The sequence below is a fragment of the Vespa velutina genome, chromosome 2, assembly GCF_912470025.1.
Source record: "Vespa velutina chromosome 2, iVesVel2.1, whole genome shotgun sequence".
NCBI classification, from domain to species: domain Eukaryota; kingdom Metazoa; phylum Arthropoda; class Insecta; order Hymenoptera; family Vespidae; genus Vespa; species Vespa velutina.
Window position 1 is genome coordinate 18,616,519 of NC_062189.1, and position 25,000 is coordinate 18,641,518.

Sequence of the window (25,000 nt, forward strand, 5' to 3'; positions counted from 1 at the left end):
GATTTAAATGCAAAAGAAAAAGAAAAAAAAAAAGGGTTAATATCACAATCACATAGATAAGGAAATAATAGTTTATATTTTTTTTAATTGGAGAGATCCCAGATCTTCGATATAACGTCGTTGCTCATTGGCCAAAGTTCTTGCAGCAATGGCCAGCCATTTTTTTGCGTGGTAAGAATATATTTATTCTTAGGATCGTTTAAATGCGAATAGGCGCCCATCACAAGACTCTGGCATATTCTTGCGCAAACACTGACCTTTAAAATTTTCTTCTCCAAATCTGTCAATTTCCTTACACTTTGGTATCCCTCGATAACGTGTTTACCTAAATTTATATCTTTACGTTCTAATAACACGTAACAAATGGCAATAGCCAATTCAAATATTAGACATGTTTTTTGGGTATCACCAAAATCGATAATGGCCATGATATCGGTACCCTCCTTATTAACGAGAATATTTTGTTCGTTTAAATCGCCATGTATCATGCCTTGTTCAAGGATCGGTACGAACTTTAATACTTTCTTTTCGAATGTATCGATAACGTCGCACACCAATTCTCTTCGTTTCTCGTCTGGCACTGCGAATACGAATAAATGGAGTTTCGACATAGACATCAACATCCATATAGTTCTATGATGCTCAAAGGCCGGATGATAAAATTTCGAAAGTTTTACATCGAGATCTGCCGCCAAATAACCGATCTTATAAAGTAATTCCTTATTCCAAGATACACTTGTTAATAATTGACCAGGTTGATAAATGAAAAGCCTTATAACATGACTTTCCTCTGAATCATTTATCTTCTCCATGGTATAATATGTGCCACTTAAATTTTTAACTGGTATCGGACAATTGATATGGCCATTTAAAAATATCAACATTTCAGTTTGCGCATCTATAACATGAGTATTTCGCGAATCCAAAGAATTTATAATCTTTAAAACGTACCCGTGTTCGCTGATTTCCGATATATAAGGATTCTCATGTGATTCCTTACAATGTACGTGATAATTTTTGTCGTCGTAAGCGTTCAACTCTTTGATATCCATCGCTGTTAGACCATAGATCTTTGATAAAAGATCGATTACAGTTTCTTTGTTCATATTAGGACGTATACGTTGGCCAGGTGATAGCAGTATGTTACTTTTCTCCATTATTTTTATTCCTGTTATCAATTCATATGATCAGTGATATTAAAAAATCGATATGTAAAACAATTATGTGTATATATATATATATATACATATACGCACAAACACAATATATATATATATATATATATATATATATATATATATATACATACATGCATGCGTTGTGTGTATATATATGTGTGTGTGTGTGTATATATATGCACTTTATGTAAAAACGATAGAAAAAAAATCGCTCACTTGTTAGTTTTATCGCTTCGTAAGTAAACATTGAGTGATAAAGGGTCAACGCTCCCTTTACAAATATCAAATGCATATAAAATAATTCTAACGTCGAAAATTATGACAGTTATATAGTAAGTAAATTATTTTATTATAAAAAAAAAAAAAAAAGAAAGAAATTCACTTTGCAATAATCGATTATAACGCACCTTGTTCTTCGAAGATGACGATATTATTTAATGATCAATCATTCACAATAAAATCGGTGATCATTCGCGCGAAAATAATATATATATATATATATATACGTAAATACGTCGACGGACGATACAATCCTGTACGATGTCTTCGCTCGAAAGGGAAGAAGTCGTTTAAAAAGTTAAACGACATAATCATCCGTGACGCGGATGTAATTCATAGTGTAACATTGTGAGCCAACAAGAAGACGAGAAGGGTACTACCATCAATGCATGTATCTCTTAATTGCATGTACGACTTCTCTAAACTAAATACATCTACTCGTTTCCCTTGGAAATTTACACAGAAATACGTCTACGTTCTATCTATTATCTTGCTGATCAAATTGTAGATAAGAATATCAAAAGAGAAACAAATAAATAAATAAAAAAGAAAAAGAAAAAAGAGTGTAAGAATTTCGAATATTCCGCTATGATTTATGGGCTTAATCGTTAAGACGTACAATGTAAATCATTTTTATCGTCAAATCAAATATTGATAGGATACGTTCAATGACACAATATTCGTAATTTTCTTTAAAAAAAAAAAAAAAAAAAAAAGAAAAAACAAAGAAAAATTTTTTAAATATATTATATGTAGATTTGATATTTTATACGCGTGTTCGCCCATATAATGAGTTTTTGCATGGTTCGATTTTAATCGCATCGCGCTATTGCGTATGCGCAATAAAACTTATATATCAGGTTCAAAGGCACTTGCATTGAAATTTAAATTTCCCGCTCGAATGTATTACTTCCGTTAGTTCCTAACCTATATCAATGGTTTCGTTATCGTGCATTTAATATTATTATTTATTAGAAAAGAAAAATAAGAGAGCACACACATTTCCTATACATTTCTTATCGTCCCTAAGATTTTCATAACCTTTCAAAATGCCGACTATAGCCGTCAAACGAGATTTGTTATTTAAAGCACTTGAAAAAACATATTGTAAGAAAATTACTATAAATATATTTTTGTCTTATTGCTTGTCCATGATTTTTCTTTAATTAATTAGTAATTAAACAAAAATCATTTGGCGGACATTTAAATTCTATTTCGTACAAAGATTTTTATTAAGTTTTCTATCATTCCATTTGTGCATTATAAATTCCATAGGGATTAAATAATTAATCATTAATTTTAATCAAGCAATAACAATTTGATTACAGCTGAAGAAGAATTTCAAAATTTATGCTTTGAGTTTGGTTTGGAATTAGATGATGTGGTAAGGATCTTGTCTAATCGTTAATTTCCATAATTTTTTAAACAACTCATTGTATGTCCCCTTTTGTATATTTATATATATATATATGTATATATATATATATTTATAGACTACAGAAAAACAGATGATAGCAAAGGAACAAGGTTCCGAACAAAGTATTGGTGCATCGGAAGAAATTATTTATAAAATTGATATTCCAGCTAACAGATATGATTTATTATCTTTGGAAGGTCTAGTTACTGGATTATTAGTATTCTTAAATAAGTACGTGCAGATTTATAAAATTATTTTTCTATTGATTTGAAATAAAATAAGAAAAAAAATTCATATTATTCCTTATACAGGACTAGTGTACCATGCTATAATTCAATAAAACCAACTGTACCAGAAGAAATTGTAATGAAGGAAGAAGTGAGTATAAATATTATTGAAAAGTCAATAATATAAATAATAAAATGAGAAATATTATAATTCTATTATAATATTTTAGTGTTTAAAAGTCAGAGAACATATAGTTGCTGCTGTATTACGTGATATTACTTTTACAAAAGATTCTTACAACAGTTTCATTGATCTTCAAGACAAATTACATCAAAGTATAGGACGAAAACGAAGTATTGTATCAATTGGTACACATGATTTAGATACTATTAAAGGACCATTTGTATATGATGCAAAACCGCCAAGTGCTATTCGTTTTAAACCTCTTAATCAAACAAAAGAATATACTGGGGAAGAAATAATGGAATTGTATGCGGTAAATATTTTTTGATAAAAAGAATTATTTGTAAAAAGGAAGAAAAAGGAAAATTTTAATGGAAATATATTCTTACAGCATCATGCACAATTAAAACAGTATTTACCAATTATAAAGGATAGTCCTGTATATCCTATAATATATGATAGTAATGGTATTGTTTTATCATTACCACCCATAATTAATGGGGATCATACAAAAATCACTCTCAATACTAAAAATGTACTTATAGAATGTACTGCAACTGACCTTAATAAGGTATTTATTCACTTGATCTTTTACTCATGTAAATAAAAAAAAAAAAAACATGTTTTTCCCTGATACAATATTATAATATAGAATTAATGTTTAGTTAATTAATTTTAATAAATATTTTAGGCAAAGATTACAGTAGATACTATAGTTTGTGCTTTCAGTGTATACTGTGCAAAAAAATATACAACAGAAACTGTAAAAGTAATATATCCAGATAATAAAATCTTTTATCATCCAGAATTGAGCTACCGTATGGAAGAAATAAATAGCGAAAATGCAATGAATTATATTGGGATCAAGTAAGTTAAATTAAATTGTAACAATTAATAATTACTTTACAATATAATTATATAATTTAGAAAAACTCCAGAAGAAATAGCAAAGCTATTATCTAAAATGTCATTGGAAGCAACAGTAAAAGAACAAAATAATATTATCATTAAAATACCTCCAACGAGAAGAGATGTTTTACATCCATGTGATATTTATGAAGACGTAGCTATTGCTCATGGATATAATAATATAGATAAAATATTTCCAGAAATAAACACAATTGCCATTGAGGTAAGTACTACAGAGTATTTACTTGATATAAAATATTTCATATGTTATAATATATTTTAAATTTAAGTTTCCGCTCAATAAATTATCTGATCAATTACGCGAAGAATTGGCACGTGCGAGTTTTACCGAAACATTGACGTTTTCGTTGGTAAGTTAAATGTGGAAAAGAAAAAAAAAACTAAACGATATTAAATAAAAAAAATTGCATTTAAAAATATTTAATATTACAGTGTTCCAGGGATGATATTTCAGAAAAAATAAATCATAAAATAGAGGATATACCAGCTGTTCATATATCCAATCCAAAAACCTTAGAATTTCAGGTAATATATCTTTAGCAACGAGTGTGAACAAATAAATATATCTTCTTTTTTTATTACTCCTCATTATAGGTTGCACGTACGACTCTATTACCAGGATTATTGAAAACAATAGCCGGAAATAAGAAGATGCCATTACCTTTGAAATTATTTGAAATTTCTGATATTGTTTTACTTGATCCTACAATGGATGTCGGTGCACGTAATAAAAGGCACTTATGTGCAGTATATTATAATAAAACTGGAGGTTTTGAAATAATCCATGGTTTACTTGATAGAATTATGCAAGTACTTGAAGTATCATGGAGTACTAATAAAACAGACACTGGATATTATTTACGTGCAGCTGATGGTAAAATAATAAACATTTCTTTTTTTTTTTTTTTTTTTTTAATGTACAATTCAAAGTACTTCTATTTGAAAATATCCTCATATAATCTTCTTACAGATCCAACTTTTTTTCCAAAAAGATATGCAGAAGTAATATATAATAATAAAGTAATTGGCAAAATGGGGATTTTACATCCGGATGTACTTACAAAATTTGAGTTAAATTTACCATGTTCTACATTAGAAATTGACATTGAACCATTTCTATGAGATATCAATAATATACACAAATGGTAAATAGCAAGAGAAAGAGAAAGGAAGAGAAAATATAAAAATGATAAAATAATTTGAATACCTAATAATTAATAAGAATGTTTCGTATTTTCACTGTGATCCGCGATAACTTTTACTATGAAAAATGTTTTTTCAAAAACTTTAATAAAAACTAATGAGACTCTACACCATGACAAAACAAAAACATAACCTTTAAATATACGCATGAAAGGAAATAACATTACACAGTTTTATTGTGTATTATATGCTTATTTTTATATTGTAAGTAATTTCATATATTAAATATTATCTCTTAGGAGTAATATAAAAGAAAAAAAAGGAAAATTGAATTTCTTTTTTGTTTACATTGTTCCTCGTTCAATATTCGATTTTGATAGGCTTAAAGTCAACTAATCATTTGACATCTTTTATGAATGTATTTTTTTCTTGGCATATTATAAATGATTGAACTGATTCAATATAATCGATGAAAAGTTCTTTAAATGCAACTTAAAAAAAAAAAAATAAAATAAAATATTGTTTGTTAGGATAAAAAAATATTATTCTGGACAAAGAGTATTTATATATATGGAAATATTTATTTGCGAAAGCATTACAGTTGGCAAGACTACTCAGATAGTATATCCGCTGATAATTTTGAATTTTAAGGAATGTAACGTATACTACAGAATAATTTTCGTGCTTTCGTAGTTTTATGTATAATTTTTGTTTTAATTTAGCGACATGATTAATAGTGGTCATAAATCATTTGATTATAAAAAGGGTAAGCTAATTGATAAAATATACATATATAATCATTAATATTTTACCTTTAATTAATATGTTTTATGACAACAGCTTGTGTATTTATTGACAAGTATTGTGATATAATAATCCTATTCGTTGTTTGTCCATCCAGAACTTTTAATATAACTTTCTTTTGTCCTATTAAAACATTTCTAATTATTGTAACGATTATTTATATCAAAAAGAAAGAAAAGTTAGATTATTATAACTAAAATAAATGATTTAGTTTGAAGGTGACAGTAGGTTGATAAATGACAATAGTTTGACTTTTTGGCTTAGAATACATACATACGTGTATGTGTATGTGTACATATATATATATATATCATTATTTGATCGAGATAAATATTAGAAATGTATTTTATTACAAATAGATAAATGCATTATTCTAAATACATCACGTAAGGAAGTTATTGTGGGAAATGATGGACGCAAAACAGCTGAAGAAATGGATGAACAAAGGCAGAAAACACTTGCTTATGAATACCTTTGTCATTTAGAAGAAGCAAAAAAGTAATATATTATGATATTAATTTAATTAATTTAAATTGTAATGATATACGATTATAATCACATTTCTTTTTCTTTTTTTTTTTTTTTTTTTTTTTTTTTTTAGATGGATAGAAGCTTGCATAAGAGAAAAGCTACCTCCTACGACAGAATTGGAAGAAAACTTAAGAAATGGGGTTTATTTAGCAAAATTAGGTAATTTCATGGCACCAGAGATATTACCATTACACAGAATTTATGATTTTGATCAGCGAAGATATGCGCTTGCTGGATTACAGTTTAGACATACAGATAATATTAATTATTTTTTACAATGTCTTCAATCCATGGAGTTACCTTTAGTACGTATATTATATCATTAGCATTTATGCTTATATATTTAAAATGTTTAATTCGAAGTATGAATGAATTTATGTTATATATATATATATATATATATACCTCTAGACATTCCAACCAGAAACAACAGACATATATGATAAAAAGAATATGCCACGAGTAATATATTGTATACATGCGCTTAGTACACATTTATTTAAGCTAGGCAAAGCACCAAAAATTCAAGACTTGTATGGAAAAATCAATTTTACAGGTAAGACAGATTCTATACTTGTTATATCCTAAAATGAAATTGTTTTCGTCAAATGTTAATTTACAGACGCAGAAATTGATGCTGTCAGTGAAGAATTTCGTAAATATGGTATCCAAATGCCTTCGTTTCAAAAAATTGGTGGCTTGTTAACTAACAGTATGGCTGTAGATATTGCCGCACTTCATGCAGCAGTAATTGCTATAAATCAAGCGATTAAAAATCAAGTAAGATAAAAAAGAATCATACATTTGTATTTAACTTAAACAAATTGATTTTTAATTAACAATTAAGTTATAAATATAATGTCATTCAAGGATCAAGTTATGATGTTAAATGTATTACAAAATGAGGCAGCACAGTTAAATAACATTTGCATTGAATATATTCAAGATTATTGTGAAGCTTTGTATAAAGCAAAAAATAATAAAACGGAAGCTTCTCTTAATAGAGTAAGTTATGAAATAATTATTAAAAAGTACGTGAGATATAAATGAATTAAAAATATTTTAATAACTATGAAATTTGTATTATATTGTATTTTATAGTCTTTGAATGATAGTTATGTACCAGATGCATATGATGAACTATTAACTCAAGCAGAAATGCAGGGTCATATAAATCATGTGAATGGTATGTTTAAAAAGAATATTTTTCACAAATTAATATCCGTTTATATAATACAATATGGTATGATATAATGTGCATTGAACTTTTAAAAATAGCTCAGCATGCAGTGAAAAATATTATTCAATTAGTTCGATCTAATAGCGATGAAGTAATTAAAGCCTTAGAAACACCTGCATTGCATTTACAGGTAAGTTTTTGGATTTTATATATAGAACAAAAATCGATTATTATTATCGTCTCTCATTATTATACATTTATCCCAATTTTTAAGATATTCAATTGTTTTTATACTACAATTTTTTTCTTTTTTTTTTTTTTTTTTACTTCTAGAACATCATGTCTAGTAATATAGAAGCTTATAAGAAGCAATTAAGACAACTAGTAGAACATTCTGAATGGAACAGCAATTATCCTGATATTAATCATCATTGGCAATATTTACTTCAAAATGCCATTGATACAGGAAATGAACGAGTACTCAAAGTTCAAAAACGTTAATTAATTTTTCATTTATATTTATTTTGATCAATATAAAAAGAATATATATATATGTTATATTGTGCCTTTACATTCTAGGCAAGGAAGCTGTACAATTTGTAAATGAAACTTTACAGGCTGGTGGTTTAACTGAATTTTATAAAGCTTTAAAAAATCCATATCTTGAATTAACCGGTATAGATAAATTTGCAGTGCCATTATATTATGAAGAAATGAAAATTGATCGTACGGAATGTCAGGTAATGTAAAATTTATATACTCAAAATTGTCTATATGAAAATTATATTAATCTAAATAATATTTTTTAATAGAAAGATCTTACATACAATGATGTAGTAGTTAGTATTCGTGTATTGTCATCAATAGCAGCAATTACTAAAGCAGTAGATATAGGAAATGTGGATTTAGTTTATGACGCTCTTAAAAATCCTGATGCACATATTATGGTAAATTTTATCATTATAAATTATATATTAATAAATAATAGGGATAGATCAAGGATCAATGTTATGTCTGCGTTTATAATTTTTTTTTTTTTTTTTAGGAATTAAATGAAGAAAATAAACTGAAATATTTTAGTGCATTGGCAACATTACGCTGGGAAAAACAATCACAATCTGTATTATGTCCTATACTAACGTATATCGATATAAAAGATTGCATTGAACTAGTAAATCAACAATATCAACAAGATAATGAACGTATGAAAAAAAAAATATATATATATATATATACAAAAAAGATCTTTAAAAAATATAAATATTTATAATTTGGATAACACGAATCTAATCAATATTTTTTTTTTTTTTTTTTTTTAAATCATATTATAGTGATACAGATGTTGCATGAATTGAATTTAGCTATGATTGAAAATAATCCATATACTGTAACTGAAGCTTTAACGAAGCTACAATTGAAGTTATATTGGTACATAACTCCTAAAGATCCTTTATTCGTTTACAAATTATTGAATAAGTGTCTTTTGGAGAAACACTCTGATGGTTCTGAACTATGGTTAGACGATGTGGAAAATGTACTGTCTATTTTGTCTAAGGAAAGCGAAAAAGCTAAATTAAGTACGTATCTTAATTATTTCAGATTGTTAACTTATAGAATTATATAAAAAATTATATGATATTATCATGTAAATATATGTCATACAGTGTGCGATTTTCTCGTTCAATTTAATAATAATTTGGATGAGAAAAATCAGGAATATTTTATGATTTTTTTCAACGATTCATTGAGTAAATCAATAACGGAAGAAATTAAGGAAAAGAAATTTCAGACATTATGTAATTTGAGAAAGCTAAAGGTTATATATTTTGTTTATAAAAATAAATATAATACAATAGACATTAAATTTAGCTAATTATATTTTTCATTTTAGTGTGAAAAATATAATTATTCGATTGTTCGATACGTCACTCCCTTGGGCAACGAAGCATATTTGGATTTAAAAGAGCATACAGTCACATGGGATCCTCCTGAAGATTTATCAGAAACTCATTACCTCACTTATGATGATATCAACGTATACATTTTTTATTAACATATACATATATATATATACATATAATTACAATTTTTATTTATAATAAAATTCTTTTTGCAGTACATAATGAAAAATAATGTGAATGAAGATCCTCATGAATATTTGAAAATGAAGGGACTCATTGTTAGGCTACAAGCACGTATCCGAGGATATTTATTACGTAAAAAGTATTCTTCTAAATTCATTTATTTTAATACCAAGAAAATTGTCAAAATACAAGCATGGTGGAGAGGTATATTGCAACGAAAGCGTTATATTGCATTACTTAATGAAAGACACGAAAAAGATTCTACATTGTGTCAATCTAATCCTAAACGAATGCAAACCGAATACATTGATGTATTGGATATGTACCGTGATTATGTAAGTTTAATATAAAAGTTTATATTTTTCCCATAAAAATTATAAACTGTTTATGCTCTAGGAACCACAAATTATAAAGCTCCAAGCTCTTTGGCGTGGACGCGCAGCTAGAAGAGCTTTTGATTCATTATTGCATATGGAAAAACCACCATTCCCTGTGGTCAGACATTTCTCTGCTATCCTTAATTTTAACGCCCAAGATTATGATAAGGACTTACAATTGCAGGTATATATATATATATTTTTTTTTTTTTTTTTTATGCACCACGTATAACTTAAATATATTTTTCTACTTAATTAATACTTTCTTTTATATTACGATAATTTACTTTAGCATTTAAAACACGAAGTCGTACAAATTATAAGACACAATCAGAACTTATCGCAACAATTGGATAGCATGGATATTAAAATTGGTTTATTAATTCAAAATAGAATCACGTTGCAAGTAGGTATTAATAATTTCTTTTTCTTTCGTTCGTCTATATGGGAAAGAAAAAAAATTTTTTTTTCTTTTTTTCTTTTTTTTTTTTTTTTTTTTTTTTTTTTTTCTTACCTTAAATAAAAAAAATTTTTTATCGTACACTATAAGGATGTAATTTCACACGGCAAAAGTTTGGAAAATCTTGCGAAACAAAGGCACAATAACAAGGATAATAAAAATTCTTCTGGGATGTCGGATAATTTGTCAATGCAAAAAGGATTGAAATCATTGACTAAGGAAGGCCGTAAAAAACTCGAGGGCTATCAACATTTATTTTATGCATTACAAACTAATCCAGCATATTTATCGAAATTATTATTTCTATTGCCACAAAGTAAAACAAATAAATTTTTACAAAATGTTATCTTAACGTTATTCAACTTTGGATCAAACATTAGAGAAGAGTATCTTTTATTGAAGCTCTTTGGCAGTGCATTACAAGAAGAAATAAGGTAATATTAAAATAATTCATAGAAAAAAAATTAATATATATATATATATATATATATGTGCGTGTGTGTGTGTGTGTCTGTGTGTGTTTTAAATATAGATGTAAATTTCAAAAGCCATCTGAAGTTGTTACTGGAGATCCATTAGTATTAAAAATAGTTGTAAATTATGCACGACAATTAAATGGTCAAAGAGCATTAAGGCAGATAGTAGGACCAATCATAGAAAAAATATTATCCGATAAGAACCTATCGATAGAAACAAATCCAGTGGATATATACAAATGTTGGAGAAATCAATTGGAAATGGAAACTGGTGAGACTCAGTAAGTATACGTATAAATAATTGTATTATAAATAATTATAAATAATATGAAATATTTTTTATAATATTTATTCATAACATTACTGTTCCATTAGAAATCTTCCATATAGTGTATCTCATCAAGAAGCATTAACGTACGAACACGTACGTAAGAAATTAAACGACGGTGTACGTTTATTACAAAAAACTGTGTTAGAATTTTTAACGAGAATAACTGAATCACGTGACTTAATACCTTATGGAATGTTATATGTAGCCAAAGTTTTAAACGATACATTGTCAGAAAAATTTCCAAATGCCCCGGAGAAGGATATCTTAAAAGTAGTTGGAAATTTAATTTATTATCAATTTATAAATGCTGCCATTGTGGCACCAGATGCTTTTGATATTGTTACTTTACCAGTTGATAGATCACTGTTGAATGATCAAAGAAGAAATTTAGCTAGCATCGCAAAAATATTACAATTCGCTGCATCCAAGAAAGGGGTAAATATCTTTCTTGAATTGATATAAAATACAATTTTTTTTTTTTTTGTACATATTAAATCATATTAAATATTATAGTTCGGTGAAGAGGCCACACATTTGGTTTGCTTGAATCAATTTATCATTGAGTGTCATGAAAAATTCAAAAAATTTTTCCGATATTGTTGCCAAATAGAAGATCTGGAAGAACATTTTAGTATTCACGAATATACGGAAGCTACGCTCATACATAAACCTGAAATTTATATATCTCTACAGGCAAGTAATAATGTTATTATTATTATTATTATTATTATGTTATCATAAATAAAATATTAAAATGTAATAACAATAATTTTTCAATATGCATTATTAGGAAATTTGTGATACACATTGTCTCATGTTAAAATATCAAGATCAAATAGCACCAGATCCATTAGATCCGCTTCACGACTTATTAGACGATTTAGAATCTGCGCCAACCGTATCATCGTTGTTAGGAATATGTAAGAATAATGTAATGAATGGAGAGTGAGAAAGAAAAAAAAAAGAAGAAAAATGGAAAAAGAAAGAAAAAAAAAAAACAAAGAACCTTAAATAATTATTTGTTTAATTAATTTAATATTTTTTTTCTACGATATAGCCGATACAATGTGCGAAGGAAATTTGGCGAGGCTTGGTAAAACAGAAGTCTGTTTGGTGCTTACGAATAAATTTCAAGTACCGGAAGACGAGGATACGAATTTGAACAGACTATTTATTAAAACGAAAGAACTTTTGGTTTCTGTGCTACAATTTTTAAAGGGTCCTACATTGGCGGATGCCTTAACGATTACATCTTCGCCTATGGATAAAAAATCATTGAACAACGCAAAGTGCAATTCCATGTCACCTACATTGAATATCAATCACAAAAGGTATAATTTTTCTTTTTTCTCTCTCTCTCTCTCTCTCTCTATCTCTCTCTCTTTGTCTGTCAAAATATCCAATTCGATTATGTCAAATAAAATAAAGCCAATTTTTTTTTGTTTTTGTTTTATAAATAGTTCATCCTTGAATGATTGTAAATTTCAATTGTCCGTATATTTGAATAAATTACGACTTGGAGGTTGGGTCAGTATGGAGGATGGTTATCAAAATATTATAACAGCAGTTGCTAAAGATCTTTGTAACAAGGGAAAGTATAGAATCATAAGGAATAAAGAACTTCAAACTTTACATATGACGAAACAGAGATTGGAAGAAAAAACGAAATATTATCAAGAACAAGTAGAGTATTACAATAAATATATACAAAAATGTCTTGAAAATTTACATACTGGAAAAGGGTAAATATATATGGATACATTTTGTATCATCATAATATATAGCTGATTTTTTTTTTTTTTTTTTTTTTTTTTTTTTTTTTTTTTTTTTTTTTTCATAATCTGCAATGTTATAAATGATTCATGTTTTACAGATCAATTCGAGCGTTACATGCGGCACGGAAAGATCATAGAAAATTGAAATCTAAAATTACATTAAGATATTCCGCTGCGAAATTGCAAGAGAAAGGTGTACTTCTAGAAGTCGATGGTCTTCCACATTCCCAAACTAAGAATGTCATTTTTGAGATAAGTCCTACCGAACATAATGGACTTTTTACTGTACAGTGTAAATTTATGGGAGTAGAAATGGAAAAAGTAGAAATTGATATCCAAAAGTTACTTGAATTACAATTCGAAGGTTCACCGATAATGGATATGTTTGGAAAGGCCAAAATCAATGTAAATTTACTTTTGTATTTGTTGAATAAGAAATTTTATGGTAAAGCCTGAATTAAACACAGATGAAATAGTAAATGAAAAAGAAACGCTTTGATAATTGAGATATTGATTTTAAAGAATTAACATGATAATGCAAATGACATTCATTTTATACTTATACCTTCTGGATTGATATAATTTTTTTTTTTAATGTAACAAAATTAAATAACTCATGTACATAAAATTAAGATATTAAAATCTTTTTATATCACGCTAATAATTTGTATTTGACAATACGTAATTTATAGGAGAAAAAAAAAAGAAAAAAAAAAGAAAAAAAGAAAGAAAAAAATGCGTTAATGTAATAATTATATAATAATATAAATGACAATTTTGTATAAATGTTTCTAGATATATATATATATTAAATTTTCTCCTAACGATATAATTTCCTATATACATGCATACTATTATTTTATAATTCATACGCAATCATTTTATCGTTGGATACAAATTTTCTAATTGAAATCGTTACAAACAAAATACTATTAAATGAACGTATTATTGTTTGAATATTAGTTTATTTTACACCTTAAATTTTATACTTTAATGATTATTTAATTAATTGGAAAAATTATTGAAAGTATTCGGTAAATCGATTTAGAATGAAGCCTAATCTCATTGATGGGCGTAAATCATTATAATACGGGAAATAGCTAACAGCGTTAAATGTAAAATAATTTTAATTTAATACTTCAATATCATTGAAGAAAATTTCCCGCCTTTCAAACGTCACATTAGCTCCATATGTAACATAACCTCTAAAATGAGGTACGTTGTACATTCGAAATTTACTTCGAATATTTATAAAAGAGAAAAAGAGAAATTAAATTATTAAACAATTAAGTTTCAACAAGTTAAATCAATTTATCTAATAATTAAAAAAAAAAAATGAAAACATCGCGACATAAAAAAGCTAGAAAAACTTTAGCCTTTTATATAAATAATTTTAAATTTAGACAACCTTATCAAGTACTTATTGATGGTACATTTGCATTTGCTGCACTTGAGGTTGGTATATTTTTGAGAACAATTATATACAACTATTTTAAAGATATATATATATATATATATATAGTTAATAAATAATTATTTTTTTAATTGTTTTAGAACAAATTTAATATTCAAGAACAATTACCAAAATATTTTCAAGCAGAAACCAAATTATTGACTACACCATGCATCATTTTAGAAACAGAAAAATTAGGCTCTTTTTCGAAAGCAGTTATAGGTGCTATGCAAATAATCAAAAGATATGCAATTCATCGATGTGGACATGATAAGAAACCGATAACGGGTTCCAAGTGTTTGAGTTCTATGATAAGAAGAAACAATTCTTCTAGGTAAGTTAAAAATTTCTTATTAATATTAATATTAATATCAAAATAAATAACATATTAATATTTATTATAGATATATTATTGCAACGCAAGATCGTGAATTACAAGAGGAATTAAGAACAATTCCTGGTGTACCATTGATATATCTTCATGGTAAAGCACCTACTTTGGAGGCACCTTCGGAAGCAAGTCAAAAATACGCTGAAAATATTAGAAATGAATTGGGAATGAGTCTATGGGAGAAAGAAAATATGAAGATGTTAAAAAAAGAGGCGGGTTTAATAAATGAAATTGAGCCAAAACGAAAGAAACATAAGAAAGGTGGTCCAAATCCACTTAGTTGTTTAAAAAAGAAGAAGAAGAAGAACGACGTACAGATGGCAACAGCAGTGTCGGAAAAAAAGAAATCTGGTAAAATTAGAAAAAGGAAAAAAATAAGAATAGCAGCTCATGTCAAAGAAGCATTGATTGCTGAACTTTCAAATAAAACAGAATTGTCGTAATAGTATTCAATTCATATTAATAACAATAATGATTGATCAAAACATATCTTCTTTTCTTTTTTTTTTTCTTTCTTTCTTTTTTTATTCATAATACAATATCTCAATTTATTTAATAAGAATAAAATATTTGTTTAACTTTGACTGGTTCAAGCTGGAACACATCTATAGTTTTGCTGTCAATGACATAAAAAATGTACCTGTTAACAGTAATTTTAAAATACATTATACACACTATTTATAAATTGTTCATTTTATAGAAATACATTTAAATATAATGCATGAAGTATAATACCAAATATGGTAATATTCATGTTGTTCATTAGTTCTCTATTTAACAAACATGATAAAAGCCCAAGATATTTAGCATGGAAGATTATTGCATACATAATGCCTGCCATGCATCCATGACGATTGATGTAAAAAAATGATAAAAAATACATCATGATTTTTAACATTCCTTACAATATTTTTATGTAACTTGTTATATATATATATATATATATATATATATATATATATATATATATTTATATATTTATATATTTATATATTTTTAATATTATGAAAATATTGAAGATTGTATCCTATATTGAAAAAATCAGAGATGTTGGAATCTTCAATTTTTTAAAGAAAATTATATAATACTCCCTATACATAATACATATATATATACATATATATATATATATATATGTATGTATATATGTATATATATATGTATAATATTACAATTACTAATATCTAAATACATGTAAGGAATAATATCTGGAATTAGGAAATATTTGCATCATAGAAAGAATATATGTAAGTGAGATATAAACACAATCCTCAAAATGAATGTAAAATACGCTATATTATTTACATATGTCGTTGAAAGATACAAGAGAAACATTTTCAACATTATATGGAACACTGACATGCGTGTACATGCAAATGATACGCTGTATTATTTACTCCAAAACGTTATAAATTTTAAAAAAATCATTAGAAAAAAGATATCTATTTATAAATGTAATGAATAATGTAAAAGTATGTTTTACATATAGATTATTTTTCGGTTTTATGAAGATTGCATTTTATGTACCTTTTTAGTGTTGTATTACCTCTTCTCTTATAATCTAGATAACGTGAAACATTTTGATTCACTAGATGAAATAAGAATATGAAATTCATGGTAATAATAATAATAATAATATGTACATAATAAAAAGGAAAGAAAGCTAAAGACGAATCGCGATGCAAAGTACACGTGTATCCTGCAAAGAGGAGAACAAAAATAATGCCAATTAGTAATAAGAATTTCTAGAATAGCCTCAAATTTATAAGTATATCCAAAATATATTATAGATCATGTCATGAATGGAGTGCACTGAAATGCACTGTCTATATAATTACCAATAAAAAAGTTTTCTGAACATTATTATAAGTAACAAATGTAAAATAGGTTATTTTTTCTTTTTTCTTTCTTTTTCTTTTTTTTTTCTTTTTTTTTTTTTTACAGTTTCTGTTGACATTGAAATCCCCTTTTGTATAAAATTCACATGAAAGTTAAAGAAACAAAATTAAATAGCGAACAAAGATGTTGTGAAAACTTCTTGACAATAAAAATTTTAGATGGAACTAAATATTTCAATAACATGAAATATATAAAAATTTTACTTAGAAGTTTCGATACGATAATACTAATATGAAAATATTTTGATTGATATTTTACAAAGTTGAGTACTTTGCGGACAATAGAAAACAGTATTCCAGTAAATCAATACAATTACAACGTATATTCATACAGTATTTCTTTCACATTCCATGTGAACTACTGTCAGTCTTAAATTCGCTATAGCGATATTGCTTGTAGACTAACACGTCTCAGTTTTGACAGAAAATAAGAACCTTATATTATACACGAATGTGCTTATTGAAGACAAACTGCTGGTCAAGGATGTTGATTTAATAAAGCACGTGCTGCCATGGCTAACATTTTCATTCGTCTGGCTGACCGATGATTTGGATTTGCTGTTACAAAAGTAGCTAATTGATTTTGCAAAGTCATTAATACAGTACCCATGTGCTCTCGAGTAACAGGATCATTTGGATCTAAATTCAATATAGCTTCTTCTAGCCACCTATATTTCAAGAATTTTATTTTACTTTTACAAAATTTCTCCCATGATATATAAATATCATTGGTGTCAATTATAAAAAGAATGAAACTGTTATTGATTTGTACAATTACCTGTGTTTAAGTTCCGTACGATGTCCTAAATCGGCAGATAGTTGTTGTACCAATGACAATAGTACTGGCTGTTGTAAAATACATCTTGTACCTTGGCCTTGTGGCCCTACAGGAGAGGAAAATACCTTCGACGGTTCTGTCCTTTCACAGGCCAAAACGACTAATCCCAAATCACTGGCACTTAAAGCTTGTTGAAAAGCGGCATTTAATTGACCTCTTTGCAATAGAGAGACAACTCGAGTTTGCGCATCAGCAACGACAGGTACGGATATTGTGGCAGGAGTTGTGGCACGTGAACTTTAATTGTAAATAAACAAAAAAACATATATCTATTCTATATATGTTTAAGAAAATATTGATAATAGTTATATAATATTTTTTTTAACAAGTACCGTGCGCCAGATATTTCATTCAGTTGTTGATTTAGATTTTCCCTGATTGATTCTCGAACAATACGTACATTATCCTCTTGTAAAGAAGATAGTCCTCTAGAAAATTCATTTCGTAATTCTTCGCGTACCAATGATGATAATGCTTCGCTTTGTTGTTCATTTCGTTGTTGATATTGCTTATCAATAATAATATCGACGTTTTGAAGGTCTAAAAAAAAAAAAAAAAAAAAAATATATATATATATATATATACACAAAGATACATAATATTAATATTAACGTATAAATATAAATACAAGTATAAGTTTCTTGGCAAATAGTTAACAATTATAATAACTTACATTCGCGTGTACCTCTGACGAATGCATCTTGTACTTGTCTGAACATATTTTGGCAAGCTTTTTCCATGCCAGGTAAAAGAATATTTGTGAAAGTGTCTTTGAAAGCTACATCAAGAGCAGGTTTAGCTGCATTTGCCGCAGCTAATGCCAATGTTTCTTTTATATGTGTACCGTTAATTAATTTAGTCAAATTATCCTTCAATAGATCGTCCATACGCGTTACATCCAAATGAAGCTGACGTTTTAATGGTTCGACCGTTTCCTCAACAATACGTGGTAAAATAGCCTCTATTTTATCTTTAATCGTTGTCTCGAGTGTATTTAAGAATTCACGCTGACGAGTCATTTGTCCATATAATTGTTCTAACGTTGCCGTTTGTTGTTGCGATGCTCTTGCTAAAACCGATTCCACACGCGTCAATATCGGCGTCTCCTGGCGTAATCTCGTAACTTCAGCTTTTAATTCTCTAATTTCTTGATACTGTTCTTGAATAGTTTCTAAAATAGATTCCATTTTATTGGTTACGTCAGTAATATTTATATTATTTGCATTTTGCCATTTGGCCTCTTGTTCGCAAGAAATGTGACTGGCAGAAGATTTCGTTTCTTCCTTCGCCTTGTTCCTTTGTACAGTAGTATCATCTTCCCCATTTGGATATTCCTCGGAGTCTGGTTTCATGGCGTGTACATTGACATCTTTTAACAATACCATTGGAATATTAGGCCAATCTTCATCGGTATTTGGTGCGGCTTCCTTTTTACTTTCAGAATCAGCCTCCTCGTCTTGTTTACTGAGCGAGAGAATCTCTCTGACCTCTCTGGAAGGGCTACTACCACCACTAGCCGGAGCATGTTCCTCAAGTTCGCTCGTTGCAAGCGGTGGATCCGATGCATTTAACGCTTGCACCGCCTGTGCCAGTGATGGACTAGCAGACAACACGTTCCCAAGTTCAGGACTAGCAGGGCTTGATTCTAATTCATTGTTCTCCTTTTTCGCAGGCGAGCTAAATGCGTCCGGTGTCATTAAGTTTAATCCGGCGTTATGATTACTCGTTGGCTCGATCGTAGCCGATAACATACGATCTTCTTCGCTATTTTCTCCTGAAATTCCATTGTGATTAACAGTCCCAATGTCGGGTAAATCTTCAGAATAATCCAAGGAATCATGGGTCAGCATATCCATGAGACAGTTGCCACTCACTTGTGAGGCAGGCTTAAATGCTATATGACATTCTTGTAATGATTTTGGTTGAACCAGGTACATTCTGATGACAAGCTGTTCCTCGGATTCTTCCTCGCACTGGGAAAGATCCTCCAAGGATTCTCCCGTTGGACGTATTTTTCTTTGCCCAGCATCAACAATTCCAAAACTCAAGATAGGATATGGCAGAAGGAATTCTGATATTGTACTTACACACGCTAATGCTTCTCCACTGACTTTCGAAATACTCAATATGTACAGAACTTTGTTATATATGTCAGATAACAAGAGATAACCAGCGCTAAGGTCTAAGCCTGCTTTCAATACAGGAACTTTTCCGGTGGAAGGAGTTGGCGCAAATTTAATCGTTTGCAAACAAGTCCATAATTCGCACGACCATACTTTCAATTCTGAATTATTGTCACAGCCAGTAATAGCGAATCTCCAGAATTGTACGCTACGTAAAAGTCGATGCGTTAATTGTCTAAGATTGATCAATGATCGTGAGACGAGAAAGATCGAGTAAGTTAGATTAAAAAATTAACTTACTCAGGTTGACAAGTTTGATGATCGTCGAGAAAAAATAGACAAGAAATGGGACGTCCACCGTGGGGTTGCCATTGATGTAAACAATGTGGTTGGGTTTGCGTACCATGAGAATTACCGTGCATATATACCTGGAAGAACTTGACTTCTCCATCAAGACTGGCTGTAGCTAAGGCCGTACCATCTGGGCTAAACGTTGCCTCAACGATCATTCCTGAGTGTTGATTAATTTCTATCATACCGCCACTTTCTTTTGCAGCTGGATCAGTTGCCTATTATTCATTTAAGAGTTCGATTTTCTGTGTAAGAAAACATTTAGACGTCATAATATTGAGATCAATTTACACAGTCACCTCTATAGATCTAAATCTGGCTGCAACAGTGGCAACCGACCACAGTTCTGCCTTTGAACCCCTTGTCAGTACCAAAAGTTTTGACACTTCATCTCCGTCCGATGGATCGTCTTCAGGAATATATGGGCACCAAATAACACGATGACTAGTCGGTGAAGATTCTTCTGCATCTACTTGTAATACTAAACTACATAATAATTCTGATGGCGTAGATTCTATAGTATGTATAAAGAGATTTCCTGAGTAATCTACGCAAGCTAAAATTGCATTTGACACATGAGCAAATGCTAGATCTTGTATCGCTCCGTGCATGCCTCTGAGTAATGCTCTTTGTTCTAATTCTTTATATACAACCCGTACTACTCCGCCTCCGGTTCCAACTAAAAGAAATGCAATATGAAAGAAGGTTCAAAGACAAATTAATAATAAACAAAAAGAAAAAAGAAAAAAAAAAGGAGAAAAAAAAAAAAAAAGAAAGAAATAAGTAAAACGTTGATAATAATTAAATCTATAATGATTACCTTTGATACCATAAGCTAGATACTTTCCAGACATATGAACAGCCAATAATTGACCGGTATAAAAATTATGTTCCCAAGTAAAGTCGACGATATTTTTTAATTTTACTTTGGAACTTCCATGATCATGACCTCCAGAGGATGGTATTATAGTAACATTTTGGCTATACAATTCCACCGAATGTTGATCCTCCTGTCCATTGAATTCTCTGGATAAAAAATGAAGAATGAAAAGGGGAGCGCGTGCAAAGGTAGGGGGGGGGGGGGGGGGGGGGTGGGTGGGTGGTCAAGAAAAAAAAAGGGCGGGGGGGGGGGAAGAAAAAGATATTATTTTGGAAGCACCAATCTCTCTGTGTTTATTATTTTGCCCTTGGCAATATAGCCAAGAGAGTATGTATTAAGGAATAATTTGAATGCCAAGGATTCATGTTCAAAGTTCATAGAAAATATGTAAGAATTTTGATAATTGTTGGAAGGACGATTAAAGAGAATTTGATAGAAAGAAAAAAGAGTGGGAGAGAGAGGGGGGAGGTGTAAGGGAAAAAAAAAAAGTCGAAGGATAATATATCGTGTATCTCTAGGATTAACTCACACTGTCTGAGGATATTGCAGGTGTCGTAGATTTTCTTCTCCGGTTTTGATCATTTTGTCGTTGTTCTTTCTGATCTCTGAAAAATCACCGTTTCAAGAGGGAAAAAGAAGATATTAACAGTTTATATGTATATCCGGGAATCATACGATTCTAACCCCCAACCGGTGGCACGCCTGACGGCATTATCTCCGTCGGTACGCTCGGACTTTCTCACCTTTCGCGCATAAATGTGATTCGCAGGTGTGACCGTTCAACATCGGACGATTTATTCGAACGAGCCTATAATCCGTGCATTATCGTTCTTTCGATTATCGTCGTCGAGACCGCATATCACTAAAACGTACGATATTTTTGGATTATTAAATAAAAATTGAAATGTCAAACGGCAATTAGTATATAACCGCTTGCGCTTGTCAAAAAGACAAAACCGGAAGTCCCCCGGATGGATTCTACTTTTTCATATTACCGCATGATGGCGTTCGATTCGAACAATCGAGATATCGAGAAATTAAATCGAATGAAGGAAAAGTTTTCTATCGTTCAATCAACGAACCAATAAGATCATTGGAATATTAAATTTATTCGATTATCCATTTGGACCGGTCAATTTGATTTCTATTCAAACTTTTAATGTCAAGTTAAATATCGTATTATCGATTTCGTTCAAAGTTATTATACATAATTCATCCTTTATTAATGAGACTTTTTTTTTTTATGTAAATAAACGATTAAGAATTATCCTCACCCCACCCCCATCTCTCTCTCTCTCTCTCCCCCCTCTTCGTGCATTATTGTTCTCTCGAGGATAATAAAATATTTCTCATATCGATCGAATATTGCGCGATAAATTTATACAGTTTATTTTCTTGACTTTATATTACACTATAGACAGGCTTGTAAGTTGTTTTTTTTTTCTTTTTATTTTATTTTTCTTCTTTTTTTTCTTTCTTTCTTTTTTTTTTCTTTTTTCTTTTTTTGCTGTTTTTTCGCGTACGTGTCCTTCAACCCTCTTTGGAAAATGGCAGTAGTGCTCAAACGTACATACGTAGACCCAAAATTGGTGGCAGTTTATTATATTCAGCTAATGTCGGATGATACTGTCGGTTTGTAAATAGCACTTAACATCTACGTATAATGCGTACACATCGTCCCGTTTGCCAAATAGTATTTTATTATACAGATTGCGCTTATTATCCATTTAAAAGCGAGAGGTGAAAGGTGAATCGAAAGGCGCGCTGATAAGAAAATTTTTTTAACTAATGTAAGAATTTTAAGTTTCGATTCACGTTTCTCGCACGGTGCATAGAATTTTTTTTTTTTTTTTTTCTTTTTCTGTTTTTTGCCTACGGTAAAACGGACATCGATCTTCGCGAAGCCATTTATCGAATAGGATAATTTCATATAGTCTCTTTTTTTTCTTTTTTTTTTATTCTTTCTCTCTCTCTCTCTCTCTCACTCTCTCTCTCTCTCTCTCTCTCTCTCTCTCTCTCTCTCTCTCTCACTCTTTCTTCAATCGAATGCCGAACGCGTCGTATAAGAAAACTGACGTCGAACGAATTCGTTTCTTGATTTTCGCATTACGAACAATTTGAAATTTTGCATCATTGAAAATTTCATTGTTCTCATTCTTTTTTCTTTTTTTTTTTCTTTTTTTTTTCCCCTTGCTTACATTCAACCCGTCTTTATTTTTCTATTTATTTATCTTGAAAACCTGTTTTTTTTTCTTTTTTTTTTCTTTTTTTTTCTTTTTTTTTTCTTTTTTTTGAATTCATTAATCATTTCTTTTTCACCCTTTTTCACGCTCATCCCCTTAACGTCCTTTCTCGTATTTCTCGTCGGCGGTAAAGTCGGAGATAGATAAAACTTCTTTTTTCTTTTCTTTTCTTTTCTTTTTTGTTTTGTTTTTTTCTTTTTCTCTCTTTTTTTTGGGTCTCTCGATACATCGTAACGTTCATCTAGATAATGATAAGCACACTGAGACACTGCGCCAATCCAATTGAAAAATGATATTAAATTTTTTATTCATTTGTTTTGTCCACTTCTCGTGATCTTCTCTTTTTCCTTTCTTCTTCTTCTTCTTCGTTTCTTTCTTTCTTTCTTTTTTCTTTTTTTTTTTTCTTTGTTCCTCTTCGAAAATAATATTTCACAGAGATTGAAAAATCACGCGATTAATATATTTCATTCAATACGCGACTCAAAGATTTTAAGAACTCATCGGATATTTCCATTTTTTTTTCTCTTTACTTGTTCTTATTCGTTTCGTTTTTAATCAATTAATCAATGAATCAATGAATCAATGAATCAATTAATTAACTAACTAACTAATTATTCGGATCGTATGATATTCTATGTCTGTCTACGTGTGTGTGTGTGCGTGTACGCTTGCCTGTTCCTTTTTTAGTTTTGTTGTGTTTATTATTATTATTATTATTATATTATTATTATTATTATTATTATTATTATTATTATTATTATATTATTATTATTATTATTATTATTATTATTATTATTATTATTATTATTATTATTTAAGCGTAATAGCTCGATTCAGCTAGGAGCGACTAGTCGATCGCCTAAGGAAGAATTACAATACAATCGTCGTATAAGAAAGAAAGATGAACGATATATATATACACATATACATATGTATGTATATATGTACATGTATATATACATATATATCGGGTGGCTTTGCGTACGGAAAGAATTTCCTTTTTTTTCCTTTTTTTCCTTTTTTATCTCTCTTTCTCTCTCTGTCTCTCTCTCTCTCTCTCTCTCTCTCCCTCTCGTATTTATGAACGAATTTTTCATCTTGTACATTTTTCATGTCGTTCGAATTCTTTCCGTAGGATCTCGAAGAAGATACGAAATTGGATTTACAAGCTTGAAAAATTTTCGCTAAAAATTACAATTTTTGTAAGTATTACAAAAGTCTAAGAAAAAATCTCTTTGATACGATCGTTCGCCATTCGCATGCATGTCGACGATGAAAATGGTCCCTGTGGGATTTCAATCGAAGTAATATAGTTCTCTTTGGATATATTTTATATGGTGTGTGTGTATATATATATTTTATAATATATAATATATATATATATATATATATATATATATATATATATATATAAAAGCGCTTTCTATTTTCTCTCTCTCTTTCTATC

At 29.0% G+C, this 25,000-nt stretch overlaps 5 protein-coding genes across 10 annotated transcripts in view; 3 read left to right on the forward strand and 2 right to left on the reverse strand.

The window, feature by feature from the left end:
- LOC124957944 (hydroxylysine kinase) overlaps positions 1 to 1,902 on the reverse strand; it is a 1,968-nt gene extending 66 nt beyond the window's left edge. Inside the window, exons 1-3 of one of the 3 annotated variants that reach the window (XM_047515524.1) lie at positions 1,586 to 1,902; positions 1,395 to 1,449; positions 1 to 1,168 (exon numbers count right to left, since the gene is read on the reverse strand). The exon at positions 1 to 1,168 is cut by the window's left edge and continues 66 nt beyond it. In XM_047515524.1, coding sequence (XP_047371480.1) covers positions 84 to 1,168; positions 1,395 to 1,425 — 1,116 coding nt within the window. In that variant the 5' untranslated portion in view covers positions 1,426 to 1,449; positions 1,586 to 1,902 and the 3' untranslated portion in view covers positions 1 to 83. The other 2 variants (XM_047515525.1, XM_047515523.1) reach the window with 2 other exon arrangements.
- On the forward strand, positions 1,349 to 5,526 carry LOC124957942 (phenylalanine--tRNA ligase beta subunit). Its single transcript, XM_047515522.1, has 12 exons — positions 1,349 to 2,564; positions 2,786 to 2,841; positions 2,951 to 3,105; positions 3,186 to 3,252; positions 3,332 to 3,598; positions 3,677 to 3,856; positions 3,977 to 4,152; positions 4,213 to 4,417; positions 4,485 to 4,565; positions 4,648 to 4,740; positions 4,810 to 5,089; positions 5,186 to 5,526. The coding sequence occupies exons 1-12, from the start codon at positions 2,507 to 2,509 to the stop codon at positions 5,335 to 5,337; spliced, it is 1,770 nt and encodes a 589-aa protein (XP_047371478.1). The 5' UTR covers positions 1,349 to 2,506; the 3' UTR covers positions 5,338 to 5,526.
- LOC124957941 (ras GTPase-activating-like protein IQGAP1) lies at positions 5,492 to 14,037 on the forward strand. 4 transcript variants are annotated; one of them, XM_047515519.1, is made up of 26 exons: positions 5,492 to 5,622; positions 6,522 to 6,660; positions 6,764 to 6,998; positions 7,105 to 7,249; positions 7,316 to 7,473; positions 7,564 to 7,698; positions 7,795 to 7,879; positions 7,972 to 8,063; positions 8,207 to 8,369; positions 8,453 to 8,613; positions 8,686 to 8,820; positions 8,919 to 9,075; positions 9,205 to 9,450; positions 9,538 to 9,689; positions 9,765 to 9,908; positions 9,990 to 10,292; positions 10,354 to 10,518; positions 10,627 to 10,740; positions 10,885 to 11,228; positions 11,327 to 11,551; positions 11,646 to 12,036; positions 12,115 to 12,294; positions 12,392 to 12,521; positions 12,659 to 12,932; positions 13,062 to 13,343; positions 13,475 to 14,037. In XM_047515519.1, the coding sequence occupies exons 2-26, from the start codon at positions 6,596 to 6,598 to the stop codon at positions 13,830 to 13,832; spliced, it is 4,839 nt and encodes a 1,612-aa protein (XP_047371475.1). In that variant the 5' UTR covers positions 5,492 to 5,622; positions 6,522 to 6,595; the 3' UTR covers positions 13,833 to 14,037. The 4 variants fall into 4 exon arrangements, with proteins under 4 accessions (XP_047371475.1, XP_047371476.1, XP_047371474.1 ...); XM_047515518.1 differs by lacking the exon at positions 5,492 to 5,622 and adding an exon at positions 5,934 to 6,124; XM_047515520.1 differs by lacking the exons at positions 5,492 to 5,622; positions 13,062 to 13,343; positions 13,475 to 14,037 and adding an exon at positions 5,639 to 6,124 and having other exon boundaries at positions 12,392 to 12,532; positions 12,659 to 12,915.
- A 269-nt stretch (positions 14,038 to 14,306) lies between these two features.
- LOC124957710 (rRNA-processing protein UTP23 homolog) lies at positions 14,307 to 15,897 on the forward strand. The gene is made up of 3 exons (XM_047514894.1): positions 14,307 to 14,831; positions 14,931 to 15,163; positions 15,234 to 15,897. Exons 1-3 carry the CDS (start codon positions 14,712 to 14,714, stop codon positions 15,661 to 15,663), a joined length of 783 nt encoding a protein of 260 aa, XP_047370850.1. The 5' UTR covers positions 14,307 to 14,711; the 3' UTR covers positions 15,664 to 15,897.
- Positions 15,898 to 16,497: 600 nt separating this feature from the next.
- LOC124946404 (enhancer of mRNA-decapping protein 4) lies at positions 16,498 to 22,545 on the reverse strand. Its single transcript, XM_047487044.1, has 9 exons — positions 22,054 to 22,545; positions 21,840 to 21,915; positions 21,251 to 21,456; positions 20,730 to 21,109; positions 20,380 to 20,648; positions 18,630 to 20,287; positions 18,289 to 18,496; positions 17,897 to 18,193; positions 16,498 to 17,786 (listed from the first exon to the last, which is right to left on the reverse strand). Exons 1-9 carry the CDS (start codon positions 22,094 to 22,096, stop codon positions 17,597 to 17,599), a joined length of 3,327 nt encoding a protein of 1,108 aa, XP_047343000.1. The 5' UTR covers positions 22,097 to 22,545; the 3' UTR covers positions 16,498 to 17,596.
- Positions 22,546 to 25,000: the final 2,455 nt, after the last annotated feature.

Coding starts and splice junctions, on each gene's coding strand:
- LOC124957942 (XM_047515522.1), top strand. CDS start 2,507: ATGCCGACTATAGCCGTCAAACGAGATTTGTTATTTAAAGCACTTGAA. Junction 3,106..3,185: donor TTATTAGTATTCTTAAATAA/GTACGTGCAGAT, acceptor TTCCTTATACAG/GACTAGTGTACCATGCTATA. Junction 4,153..4,212: donor ATGAATTATATTGGGATCAA/GTAAGTTAAATT, acceptor TATATAATTTAG/AAAAACTCCAGAAGAAATAG.
- LOC124957941 (XM_047515518.1), top strand. CDS start 6,085: ATGATTAATAGTGGTCATAAATCATTTGATTATAAAAAGG. Junction 9,451..9,537: donor AAGCGAAAAAGCTAAATTAA/GTACGTATCTTA, acceptor TATGTCATACAG/TGTGCGATTTTCTCGTTCAA. Junction 9,690..9,764: donor GTAATTTGAGAAAGCTAAAG/GTTATATATTTT, acceptor TTTTCATTTTAG/TGTGAAAAATATAATTATTC.
- LOC124957710 (XM_047514894.1), top strand. CDS start 14,712: ATGAAAACATCGCGACATAAAAAAGCTAGAAAAACTTTAGCCTTTTAT. Junction 14,832..14,930: donor TTGCATTTGCTGCACTTGAG/GTTGGTATATTT, acceptor TAATTGTTTTAG/AACAAATTTAATATTCAAGA. Junction 15,164..15,233: donor AGAAGAAACAATTCTTCTAG/GTAAGTTAAAAA, acceptor TATTTATTATAG/ATATATTATTGCAACGCAAG.
- LOC124946404 (XM_047487044.1), bottom strand. CDS start 22,096: ATGTTGAACGGTCACACCTGCGAATCACATTTATGCGCGAAAG. Junction 21,916..22,053: donor ATCACATTTATGCGCGAAAG/GTGAGAAAGTCC, acceptor GTGATTTTTCAG/AGATCAGAAAGAACAACGAC. Junction 21,110..21,250: donor TCTAGCTTATGGTATCAAAG/GTAATCATTATA, acceptor CATTTCTTTTAG/TTGGAACCGGAGGCGGAGTA.